The sequence below is a fragment of the Galeopterus variegatus genome, unplaced genomic scaffold (assembly GCF_000696425.1).
Source record: "Galeopterus variegatus unplaced genomic scaffold, G_variegatus-3.0.2 Scaffold4595, whole genome shotgun sequence".
NCBI lineage: Eukaryota > Metazoa > Chordata > Mammalia > Dermoptera > Cynocephalidae > Galeopterus > Galeopterus variegatus.
In genome coordinates, this window is record NW_007730706.1 from 105870 (window position 1) to 119277 (window position 13408).

The 13408-nt window shown below is 31.7% G+C and overlaps 1 protein-coding gene across 2 annotated transcripts in view; it reads left to right on the plus strand.

The window, feature by feature from the left end:
• The window catches only part of POSTN (periostin, osteoblast specific factor), a 35775-nt gene extending 22722 nt beyond the window's left edge, over window positions 1-13053 (plus strand). The window contains exons 16-22 of one of the 2 annotated variants that reach the window (XM_008587921.1): window positions 1006-1086; window positions 4274-4363; window positions 5533-5622; window positions 6342-6419; window positions 6826-6909; window positions 11258-11299; window positions 12267-13053. In XM_008587921.1, the coding sequence (XP_008586143.1) occupies window positions 1006-1086; window positions 4274-4363; window positions 5533-5622; window positions 6342-6419; window positions 6826-6909; window positions 11258-11299; window positions 12267-12304 (503 nt within the window). In that variant the 3' untranslated portion in view covers window positions 12305-13053. The remainder of the gene's footprint in view (window positions 1-1005; window positions 1087-4273; window positions 4364-5532; window positions 5623-6341; window positions 6420-6825; window positions 6910-11257; window positions 11300-12266) is intronic. The other variant, XM_008587922.1, reaches the window with a different exon arrangement.
• The last annotated feature ends 355 nt before the right edge of the window (window positions 13054-13408 follow it).

Below are 13408 nucleotides of genomic sequence, written 5' to 3' on the forward strand. Positions count from 1 at the left end.
CCCTTTATGTTGTCAAATATAGAACACTTGAGATGGAGGGGACTAAAATTGGTACTTAATTCTCAGCCCATGACCTCTTAAAACTGTCTTCAGACAAGCAAGATTGAAACAAAACTACCTACCAGCTAAACATCCTAAACTTCGAGTTCTTTAACATAGTGTACAAAATTTAAGCTAAAAGTAATTAACCCCTTTTGATAATAGCAGCAGAGACCTCTGTGGCAAGACCACCTACGGAATCAATAACAGACACACAGATTTGAAATATTTTAGCACTTCATAATTAGAAGTTTCAAAATATATGATCTAATATAACTGAAAAGTAATCTCTATTAAGGACTACAACCCACATTAATTTAAGAAGTTTTCATAGCCAAACATCACAGAAACATGAGGTGTGATTGTAATGGAAACCCAAGCTGCACTAACATCTTGCCTCTACAAACGTGTCTACAAAGTTTGTTATGACTGCGTGGTTTACTTTAATTTATTCTTATTTTTAAGTATTCTGAACTATTTTTCATATATTTCTTTCTATGTCACTGTCATCAAAAGCTCAAATGCATGAAAAACATTTTAAGAGTCTTGTTCTTTCAATTTTTTTCTTTTAATTGAGAAAGAATCCAACAATGCAATTTAAGATATTATGAACTGCATGAAATTAATCATGTTTATTTGTCTTCTGTTGCTATGCAGCCAATATTTTCAAGAAGTACAAAAGAAGATAAAGAGATTTAGTGGTGCAGTTCAAATTTCTAGATATCTAGATAGAATTTCTCATTTAATGAGTATATGTTTCACTGGAACAAATCCAAGTCACTGGACTTCAGAGTTTAACATCTGGACATGAGAAGATATTAAATTGTGTACCATGAATATTTTCTGTACTGACTGCCTGAACCTTATCATATTCAAGTGTCCTACAAAGACAAAAAAAAAAAGGATAATTTTATTCAAGTTGTTTGTATATAAACATCATTCATGTTCCACTTTCTATACTTTCAGCAACTAAAATTATTACCAAAGTTGTGGAACCAAAAATTAAAGTGATTGAAGGCAGTCTTCAGCCTATTATCAAAACTGAAGGTAAAAATCAATGTTGTACATGGTTCCTTTGATTGTGGACAAAAATCCATATAATATACTGATTTCTATGAATGTATCTACATTCTACTTGAAACTAACATGCTAAATATTTCTATATCAATGGCATGCTCATACAATTGCCGAATGTAGAATGCAAATTATTTAGCAAAATAGATGGTGCATTCCTAATACTTTCAGTACATTTGCTTGTACTTGATTTAATTTGAATCTAATTGACATTGTGTTAGCACTAGTACCCAGATACTCTCTAAACAAATTCTGAGCTTTTTTATGGTAGTTAGACTCCTTTGGGGAGTATACTCTTTTTTGTAGCCTTTGTTTCCAATTTCCCTACATGGTCTCTTTTGTATCATTATAAGAAGTTTTTCAAAAACAGTGCAGGCATTTTTTCATTCTGCAACCTAAGAGAGCATAGAGGCTATACGTCGATAAAAGCTTTTAAAATTACAACCACATGTGCTATATTTTAAATTAGACCACCAGAAACAGAAGAAGAAATAAGTAGTTTGTACAGTGAGTCAAAGCTTAGAATCCTTAATTCCAGCCCTAAACATATTCTTATATTCGTATATATGATATATACACACACTCGTATATGTACTTCTATCCTGATGTTTCAGACTAGAATATTAAATAAGCAGTCACTTTTCTCATTACCCATCCTGCCTGTGTAAACCAATTTCAACATCTTTGATGTTACCTTCATTTCATGTGTTTTAATGATCTCCAGGGATCAGAACTTAAGAATTATCATTTTCATGTTGAAGCACCTTAAGGTGGTGACTTGCCACAGAGAAAACACTTGTTTCTTTTCCTTATTCTATAAGAAAGATAAAAACATCTTCCAAACAAGGAACAGATTGTGCTTTTGGTTAAATCTCAGGAAAACTATTACTGTAATTATCTTTGATTTTGGTTTGTTTTTTTTTTCATTCTGTGGATTGAGATGACACTCCTTGAATAGTTTAGTTTATTTCTTTTAAAGTGAGCCATGACTTAAAACTTACGCGTGGGAAACACACAGGTAAATATCGATTTCCTAGCTAGTTAGCTATCTGTTATGATTCATTTTTGAGAGCCAAAATTAAGTTATTCTTTGAAATTTGTGCTTAGTTTTAAAAAATACTTTGTTTATGTCATTTGATTATTTTTATGCATTGATAAAGAGAATTTGAAGTTTTAGGAAGAAATTGTCAGAAATTTTTGTTGAAAAAATGTTTCTTGATGATTTTAATGAAAAAATGGCCAAATGACCTTAGACCAAACAATTGATTTTAAAATTCTTGTTCTGTTTTTAAAAATCAGATTCCCTAAAATTTTGTATTATAACTTGTACACAGCTTCCATAAGTTAAATCATTCACAATATGCCGTTCTTATTTTCAAAGATTCCTCTGTCTTCTTTTAAGCTTCTCCATTCAACCCATTTGTCTTTTTAATCTTTGACAGTGGGATTTTATCCTATTAATCTTTCTTCAGTTAGGAGAACAGTGGAGCATCAATTCAGCTTGAGTTCTTCCTAGAAAGGGAACATAGATGAAAAATGGGATCATGTCACCAATTCATTAAGTAACTCTTCATTTCAAAAATTCAGAAGTTTACTTCTGTGCAACAATGAAGGAAACAAATACTTCTCTTAGCAGTCATTTATAATTGCCCACCTTCTAAGATTGCTATGGCTTTTCCTTCTTACTGTTGAACTTTTGCACACTCATTGATGATCTTTTAAATTCTTTCTGAAAAATAAGACTCCAAGATGCAATTTTAAGATGTTTCTTATAAAAGGTACTTAACCAAATTTTAGAAGTACAAATAATTAAACTGAAATTAAATTCAACAAATAGTTACTGAGCAACTATTGTGCTGGATGCTCTCCTAGATGCTGGGAATAAAAAGGAAAAATATTTTCGATAAAAACCCCTGCCTTCATAGAGCTTAACTGCAGAGGATGTTTCAGAAATTTCAGTTTGGCTTTTCTAAGGAAATACTGATTTAGATATTTTATTAACTCATTTCTTGTTCTCAAACTCCTTAGGCATATTTTGTTTATAAAGTTATCATATCTTAAAAAACTAGCCTTAGGTTTTCCACAATATTCCTTGACCTCATATATCAAATATTATGGTGTAAAATATTTGTCGGTGAAAGAAATATACACTTTTTTCATTACTTCAGATTGTTTTAGACTATTATTCTGGGTAACGGTGTACATTAACAATTTCTGGACAAGCACATAAATCATCACAAAGACAACCAAATACAGTTATATTCAACTATTGAAGGGTATTACAGTATGAGTTAAATGTACTGAATTTTATTTTTCTTAACTCCTGTGTAAGTAGTCCTAATTAACAAATGTAATTAGTTTTCTAACATTCAAAATGATTTTCTCTGGGAGCAAAATCATTTTGCAAGTCAAATGCAACACATTTAACTTTTGCATTTGAAGAACTGTTTAACTATTAACTAGTTAATTTTTGCATTATTTCCATGTAGAAGGTAAGTACTCAAATCCATTTTCCCGTAAAACCTGAAACTCAGCATTTTAAAGGTAGGTATAAAGTTGGGATTTTCCTATGTTCAGTCCTAGGCCCATTAGATAAACAATGTAAGGTACTGAAGTGATTTAAAAAGTTAAATGAAAAATTTTAACAACAGAAAGAGTAATAGACGATATCAGTATGGTAAAGGAAGATCTGCACTAGTTATCATTAGAGCAGCTCAAATTCATACATACTGCATGATTCACAAACAGTAGCCACATACACTATTTTGTGTGATATTTTACAACTACCAGTGAATGAATGGATCTACATATCACTTTAAATGCTAAAGCAGATGAAAGTAACTTTAGTATTACACATACACCAATAGACTGAGTCCTTTGTTCGCATAAATTGCCTAATTTGAAGACAATGAAAAATGTTTAAAGTTGATTTCATAAAGCCAGAAACCACTCTGATGTTTGAGTAACAGCAAATGTTAAAACAGATTTCCTGTGCTAGCTGGTTAGCTCAGTTCATGATAGTGTGGTGTTATAACACCAACGTCAAGGGTTTAGCAGTTGCCTGAAAATTAAGTAAGTAAGTAAGTAAATAAATTCCCTGCTCTTGTAAATGTAAAGACTGCTTTAACATGATAATTCATCTCCTAAAATAATGTCTCAGGACCCACAAAAACAAAGGTCAAAATTGAAGGTGAACCTGAATTCAGACTGATTAAAGAAGGTGAAACAGTAACTGAAGTGATCCATGGAGGTGAGTTGTGTGTGTTTACTAGTACCTAGTCAGCATTGCTGTGATTATTTTGAAATAGTGTTGACTTAGAAATATTAAACATCTGTTGTTTTCTCTAATTTTTTATTTTATGTAAATTGTGGGAATCATTTTCTCAGCAATAAGTTCTTATTATTAGCCAGTCAGAAATGAAATATAGTTTATCATTTTAGAGAATCAAGTTGGAATTAACTTAATCATTAAGTCACCAGGCCCAACAAAACCATCATTATTTCTGCATATGCAAATGATGGTTATGAAATATAATTAAAATAATGCCAATAAAAAAAGATACATTGGACTCAGAAATAGAAGAAAATGACCATTGTATAAGATTCTGACCGATAAGACACTACTAGGATGTGCTGTAGGGTTCGCATTTCAATGATGTATAACTCCCTGGATTCTCACTAAATGCTGATTCCTCAGCCAGGAAACAAGCATGATACTGGGTTTCACCAGCTGGTTTTTCCTCCCTTTCCTAACCTCTCCCACACCGAACCCAAGAGCGAGCTGCCCTAATGCTTCACCCCTCTCCCTGGGGGGAGTGAGTGATCTGCCCGCCAACCCAGCCCCGTAGAAAGGACACTCAGACGCGGCAGGGGTTCCGTCAAGCAGTTCCGTTTATTGTTTGTTAAGCAAGCGTATTTAAGCTTTGCCAGCGGGGGAGTTCCCTCCGCCCAGCCAATCAGGGTAAAGATCACATGGTCATGCATGGGGGTTCCTTAAGCTATACTAAGCAATCATGCCTTGATCAGCGTGGAAAACCAGGGCTGCCAATGGAATTAAACAAAAACAAAATGCGGAACCCAGCTGTCCCCTCCCACCTTGCTTCCTCTCAGCGCAATCTTTAGGAGGCCGCATGGAAAGGGCCTTGCCTAAATCGCCATTTTGGCATTACTGAATCACATATGAGCCCAACAGCATGACATGAAGAGTTAGCTTGCCAGCTGGCTGTCTCCCCTACCCAAGAATCAGGGTATAACTGTGACCATTTAGACCTAATGATCTGAATTTATTTGAGATGTGTTCCAAAAATAATTATGACTGAATCTTAAAGGGTATGTTTTAAGAAATATATTTAATCATTATGGAAGTATAGACACCATATGAGGATAAATCAGATGCATTTTTATTTCCTCTACTATTAGAGCCAATTATTAAAAAGTACACCAAAATCATTGATGGAGTGCCTGTGGAAATAACTGAAAAAGAGACACGAGAAGAACGAATCATTACAGGTAATCTTTAATTCCAAATATGGAACTTTGCCCGGATTATAAAGATCAAATGGTCATTAATCCTAAAATGTCTCTAGACAGATCATTAAAGAAACTGATTAAGTCTTTCTCACAGTGATTATTGAAGTTACTTTATATCTTCTTTGGCAGAAATAATAATATTCTAAATATGTAATCTATGTTTTACTCTGAATTGGAAATTTGTAGACAAATACATAAGGTCATGTTTTCTTTACATATATGCATATAGGTTATGTATTATACCATCTTCACTCTGCTATTAATGAGTTATTGAATTCTAGAAGAAAAACCATTTCCTCCTTTGAGTGTCCATTAATTTTAAGTCTATACATTTACATACTATAATACATACAAGTTTGTATAAAACAATTGATCAATAATTTTAGTAAACTTTTGTATCAATCTGCCACCTATGAACTAGCCTAAAATTCTAAATTCAGCTATTTATAAGTATTTGTTTCAACAAGTAGTCAGCGAGTATGATCCATGCCACCTATTTTTGTAAATAAAGTTATATTGGAACAGAGTCATATCCATTCATTCATGTAGTGTCTATGGCTGCTTTCTTATTACATGGATAGAGTTGAAGAGTTGCAACACAGACATATGGCCCACAGTATCTAAAACACTTACTCTCTGGCCTTTTGCAAAAGTTTGCTTATCCCTCTTTGAGATTCTTTTTATTGTCTTTCCTTCAGGTCCTGAAATAAAATATACTAGAATTTCTACTGGAGGTGGAGACACAGAAGAAACTCTGAAGAAGTTGTTGCAAGAAGGTCAGCATGTCTAGAAAAATAAGAATGTGACTTTACCTAAGCTGTCTGTATCCAAGTCTAAAATAATCATCGAGGCCTTGTACATGTTTTCTACTCACTCCTTCTATTGTTCAAGTTCCATACCAACATAAGAAAAAAGTCCAAAACTACAAAATGAAGCATAAATGGCAGTCATATTGATTGTTTTGTTGTATATTGTTTAACAGCTTTATAATAAAATTAGTATATCAAAAACAGCACTAAAACCTGAGAAAGAAAAACTAAGTGTTGGTCTGGAATTTATTACTGGGCAGATGCCATTATTTATTACATCAAATTTGCTATCTTTTTCACATAAAAAGACAAAAAAAATTGCTATCTTTTTATTATATAAACCAATTTCTGCTATAAACATGTATCCTCTCAGAGGTCACCAAGGTCACCAAATTCCTTGAAGGTGATGATGATCGTTTATTTGAAGATGAAGAGATTAAAAGACTGCTTCAGGGAGGTTAGTAAAAGGGCAACAACTAACCCCCTTAACAGGTCTGGTGACTGAGTTCTTCAACTTTTTAAAGACTGAGCAAGCAGGTTTCTTTTAATTAGGTTAAAAAAAGACAGGATCAGCTTTTGTCTTAACAGATCGATTGGTTCAATGGTAGTTTAAGTCATAGTTATGAAGAAATGGTTACTAGTTTAAGTAGTCTATAAAAAGTTGAAGCTTGGGGAGCAATGAATATTTTTTTGCTTCGATACAGATAATTGCAAGGATATGTTAAGTGTGTGAAAGGGGAATAATTTTTAAATTGCTAGTTGTTAAGCCCAAATTTGACACACTTTATATTTGAAAAAATATATTCACTGCCCCCATAACAACAATAAAAGGCATGACTTCAGATTCTGTAAGTGCATAGATGTAGCAAAAAGTGCATTTAGTAACTCTTTTTCAAAACTACATTCTTGGGAATGGGTATCTGTTTCTTCTAACAGTTTGAGTGATAATCTATACCTGGAGATGTAAATTGTTTTGCATAGGAAATTAATCTTACTTTTATATGGAATGTTCTCTGTCTATGGCATTAAACAGATCTCCTTTTAAAAGCAACCAATAAGAAAAAAAGAATTCAAAACTGTATACAAGCTCTAAACAGTAATTATTCAAAGAAATAGTAAATATTAACAAAATATAATTTGAATCATTGGCATCTGAATACATGAATTTTTGCTTTAGTTCATAAACAAAAGTATAAAGGTGAAAAATTGTTTTTGAGAGAAACAAGTATTTAAATTATTTAGAAAACTCAAATATGCTCTTTGAAATATACTATAAATTGAGAAATACAACTGAAACTCAGTATTTATCCAAAATATGGTCCAGATGGCTTTTCTACTTATAATTTTTAAAAAATTGTGTCACTATGTCCAAGATAATGTAAATTTTCTTGGGCCTTGTGTATTTTTAGCAATTTTTGATTCTTTATTCTTTATTTTAATACATGTAAAATCTCTTACATAGTATTTAGAGACTCGTCATTGGTAGTAAAAAATAATTTTTATTCAACCAGTGATTGAATTTTCCCTCAGTAGGAATATGTATGTCTGCAAATACAAGATTTCTTTTCATAATACGGAGTATGTGGTACACAGAATACGTGGCATACAAGCCATAATGGAACCAAAGATTCCTGTAAGATCAAATACAGAATTCCCTATCTACCCCAAATGCTTAACTGTTTGCTAGGAAAACATCTAAGCATTTTAAGGAAGAGACACATTATGAAGATTAAATTGAATTCTTTTTTTTTTTAAGTTCTTGCCACAGTAAGAAGCTTTGTAGAATGGCAGTGCTTTTTAGAGAATGAGTAAATTAGTAGATGTGCCTGTTTATATTGCTTTACTACATTTATGCTTACTCTTCAGGTAAGTATGTTTTTTATTTCCCCTTTTGATAAGCCCTTGTTGGTTCGTCCATTATAAACAATGCAACTAAAGAATTGCTTCAGCCAAGAGAAGATATAACAGCTACAAGTTAAAAATATGATATTCTGTTTTTAGTTAATGGATTCCTTTTTTAACTTATTTCTGTTCATCACAGGGGTTGATCCCTTTAGTTCCCAGTGTATAGTCTCTCCACATACCTATAAAGCATCAGTTTCCACAAAGTCTCATGAAAAGTTTTTATCAAAATATTTTCAAAAGTTTGCTTTTCATTAGAAAGACAGTATACACAGTAGAGTTACCAGTATCTGCATTAGACATGTCAGTTTTCTTTTTTCCAGCCATCTAAAAACATTAGGTTATCAGTGAGTCACAGTGTCCCCTTGTCTCGATCCTAAGATGCACTGGTTTACAAAGAAGCTGTTATGAATAAAGGTTATACTATGCAAGACTTTTATTTTTTAGAATCTGGCTAATTGATACATACAAACCTTGGTCTTCATCTCAAAATTTAGAGTTTTTTTAATCTGAACTATTCATATTGTGAATGTTGTATACCTGTAGTACATTTTGATGATGTGAAAATATTTCCAATCTTTTAAGTCATGACTGGTAACATAACTAAGTGGTCTTTTCGGTACCAATATTGTGATTTGCCACTAAAATACTTCAAAGCAATTAATTGAAAAATGTTCTTACAAAATGTGTGGAATTTGTCCTATTTACCTTAGGTAGAACAATGTGTTCTGAAACTACCCAAGCAATTCAAGAAGAATATCAAACTATGAAGAGTGGGGTGGGGGGTTGAGGGTGGGAAAAGTCACTTGGGAAGGTTTTGGCAAATCTGCCAATATAACATGTGAAGATCTATAGCCTGTAGAGAATAGTGAATCAGATTGTAGTTCTGGCTCCAATCTGAGCTCCAACTCAGATCTAATTTAGTTGAATTATTTCTTCCTAGTTTCCTTCATCTAAAAATTTAGGATAATAATGTTACCTACAGCTAAATAAGTTAACACATGACAAAATCTTGGACTAATGTTACTATCAGTATTACTGTTAATTAACATTAACATGGTCAATAAAGTAATAATTTACACTCTACTTTAAATTTCCAGAGTCAAAGACATGTAAAAATGAAAAAAAAAAATACACAAACAACATTCTAAAGAATTGGGCTGAAGCACTCTGCATACTTTAGGAAAGGTTGCATGGCAAAGGGGGGGCATTTGCACCAAATCATTCGGGTGATTGGTTTATCTTCCCACATTTTGCTTCTCTAAAGGTGACCGAATACAACTCTCATTTATTTTGAGATAATAGAGTGCTTCTTGGGGCAAACTTGATTTCTGCTCTTTAATCAAACTTTTCTTTTAAGATGTGTGTTTACCATTCTGACCACTTTTTATTCTGATATTATCAGAGAAAATAGTAATAAATTAGCAAAATGTCATTAATTGGATGCTACCAACTTTATTAAAGGAAATCTGAGTGTACTTCCCTGTTTTTGAAAAGTAATTTTATAATACTTCTCTGATCCTGTTTTAAATTTTACAATAAACAGCTTTTCAGAATTTAATAAGTCCATTATAAACAAAGTTCTTATTCCCTAACTAAAGATAAGATCCATCTCTTCTTTAAAATCTCTTATTAGCCATTTTTTTTTTTGGTTACCAAATAAACCAAAAGGAAAATATATCTATTTGAAATATTCCATAATCCAGACTTTCCTATCTTACTTAAACTTCTCCCCATTCTACAATCTAGTAAGGTTTTCTATAGTTTAATATTCTACCATAGTATTAATATGGTGTGGTAAATTTTTATATACCTTATATTCAGAAGGAAAAAAGACATGGTAATGTGCTAAATAGACAAAAACAGAATTCATAAATTTTTTTAAATTCCTTTTTTTTTAATGTGCTTGGTGTCATGTAGCCAAAACCATTCTTGGTGATAGTTTCATTGCTTACTTTTTATGGGATTTCAGAGAATTGAAAAAATATATATATAATAAACATTTTTTACTTTATTGCTGAGTATAGATGGTATATAAAAAACCAGAAGTCAAAATTTGGAGAAAAAATAAAGGTACACAGAAAAATAAAGTAACTGTAAGAACCACATTTACTCTTTGGTCTCACATGCCCAGCAACTGAATGAGAAATGTGAATTTAGTCCTACAGGGAAGTCTTGTCAATGAGTTAAAAGAAAAACAAAGGAATTGAGAAACACTTTGCAACTAAAACAACACAAAAATGCATAGTTATGAAATATTTGCAGTTCTTAAATATGAAAACTTTTATTATTTTTAACTGGTTAAATTTTTTAAAGGATCTCATAGAGTTTACGCAGAATGGGGGGGTTGGGGATGGCACAGTTTTCTTGGATTGCCTATTAATACATTTCTGTAGTCATCAGGCTAATGCTATTTTGTTGTCCTCATGTACAATAAAGCAATCACAAATTAATCTATAATAAAAATTCTGCAGAGTCATATATTACAAACAGGTATGATTGCAAAATTGGGTTGCTATCTCTGGGAAGATATTTGTGCTAAACTTTATATAACGTTAAACATTCCTTCATCATAAAGTTATACTTTTTAAAGATAGGGTGAAAAAATCACATAAGTCATTTACTCTATGCAAAAATGCATATTATGCAGGGCTCCAAAAGTCATAATGAGACAATATGTCTTGCACTTAGTGCAAAATTCATTATGATAAATGGAAAACAAATATTTGTCCAATGTCAATGCAAAACTCTAAAGATCATAAAACTTACTACTCAAAAAAAAAAAAAACTACATGTTTAAGTGATGCTTATTTAAAACTTACATTTTTCTGCTTACCTATGGTTTCCTGTCTGATTTTATTCATAATGGCAAAGTATTTCTAACCACAACTATTTAATTTTAGACACACCTGTGAGGAAGATACAAGCCAACAAAAAGTTTCAAGGTAAGTGTATTGACTATAGTAATGTATGTATATGGCACATTTTGTCATGTTAAGAGAAATCAAAGAAGAGGAGAGTGTTTTAATGTTTTTTGTTGAACTTTATTGGCTGCCATGGAGAAAAGTTAGCCAGTTTTGATGCAAAATATTTTGATAATAAGAATCAGAAAATAAATTGTTCATGTTCTTCACTATTAGAAAAATCTAAGAATAACAAATATTAAAGGAGAGGTTATTATGTGAGACGAGGCTACAGTTTGAGACATGAGTAAATTAGAAATATACACATATAGAAAACTATTAATATAACTGTGTGGATTATATATACAAGTGTACTTCAAAATGTTCATGGAACAATAGAATTAAAACTTTCCATAAACTTTCTGAAATGCACATATATATCACATATGTACTACAGTTTTCTACATAGCTATACTTATGTGCATTTTCTAATTTCTCTACTGAGGTTACCTTACATCTTGATATATTCAAAGAACAAAGATTTCCCTGGTGGAACCTTGAGTAAATTACAAGCTTGGAATTGCAAGTTTGGAATTTCTGACATAATTACATGCAGATAGCCAAAAGAAGTATCAAGGCTTATAAATGCACTGTAGTCATATCTTATTTTAAGCCAATCCAATGTATAAACCTTTGAAATTAAAAGATCAATTGTACAATTGTTTTTTCACTGAAGGATTTATCAGATTTATTCTAAATATCCAAATCCTTCCATGGTATTTAAAGAATTAAAACCACAATTTTCAAATTATCATTTCCATATATCTTTGATCAAAAGATAATCTTTGTTTCATGACCATAAACTGAGGATATTTCTAGGAAAACATAATCTAAAGTTTATTATAATAAGAAATTATGGCCTTTGATAGATATACACAGAATATCAAATTCTTAAAACTAAAGTTTCATCACATTTACAATTTATACATTCTCTTTTTTTCCTAATCAGGATCTAGAAGACGATCAAGGGAAGGTCGTTCTCAGTGAAAATCTGAAAACCAGACAACAAAGTTTGTATAACCCTAATTCAATAACCTGACCTTAAAGGAAAATTATGAGAGCCACTTTGACTTCAAGAACTGAAAACTTCAGCACAAAGAAACAATCATCAAAAAATTCTGAACACAAATTAATACTTTTTTTCTGAATGAGAAGCATAAAGGAAATTGTGAGGTTAGCCTCCTGTGTGAAAGGGACTGAAGGAAATATAGCATTTTGCAAGCTTTTTTCATTTTGACATTAAAAGTTCTGGCGAACTTTAGAATCCATTGAAGAAAATTCTTGTCATGAAATTCATTACAATTCAAATCTAAGAGTGGCGAGCTGTTATATCATTGAGAAGACTGAGCCTTGAATACATGTAGTGGATAAATAAGACACATGCAGTTACCTCTCCATGGGAATCTAAAGTATCAAAATTGGTGCTCAGTATAAAACAAACTCTTTACATCAAAAGGCTTTGCACTTTTTAATGCAATGTGGGTTTTTTCTTGTAAATTATGTTATTTTTAAAACTAATTTTGTATTCTCAAAATGTTTGTCATATGCTTCTTGCAATACATATTTTTTATCTCAAACATTTCCATAAAACCATTTTTCAGGTATTAAAAGAATTACTTCGAAGTAAGTAATTCAGAAAACTCAAGGTTTAAGTTTAAAAAGCAGTTTGTACTTGGGAACAGGACTTTATACCTCTTTTATTTTAACAAGTACTCATTAAAGGAAATTGAATGAAATTAGTGTTTCTTGAGTTTTGCAAACTATTGTGTTATATAATGAGTCATTAGAAAACGAACTAATCATTAAATATAAACTGAGCATCTAATTTAACCCTGGGACAGTGCTAAGTACTGATGATTCAAAAGATGAATCAGACACAGTTACTGTCCTCAGAAGGTAAAGAAACAACCAATTACCCACGACACACCATGAGCTATAATAAAAGGATAAACAGCACTTCATAAGCATGAATTCAGCAATTAATTATTCCTGGGCTAGATGTATGGATAGCCACAGAGATCCTGTTAACTAAGACTTGAAGTAACAGAGTCCATTGTATGGCAAAGGAGGGGAAGAAAAATTTGCTGAGAT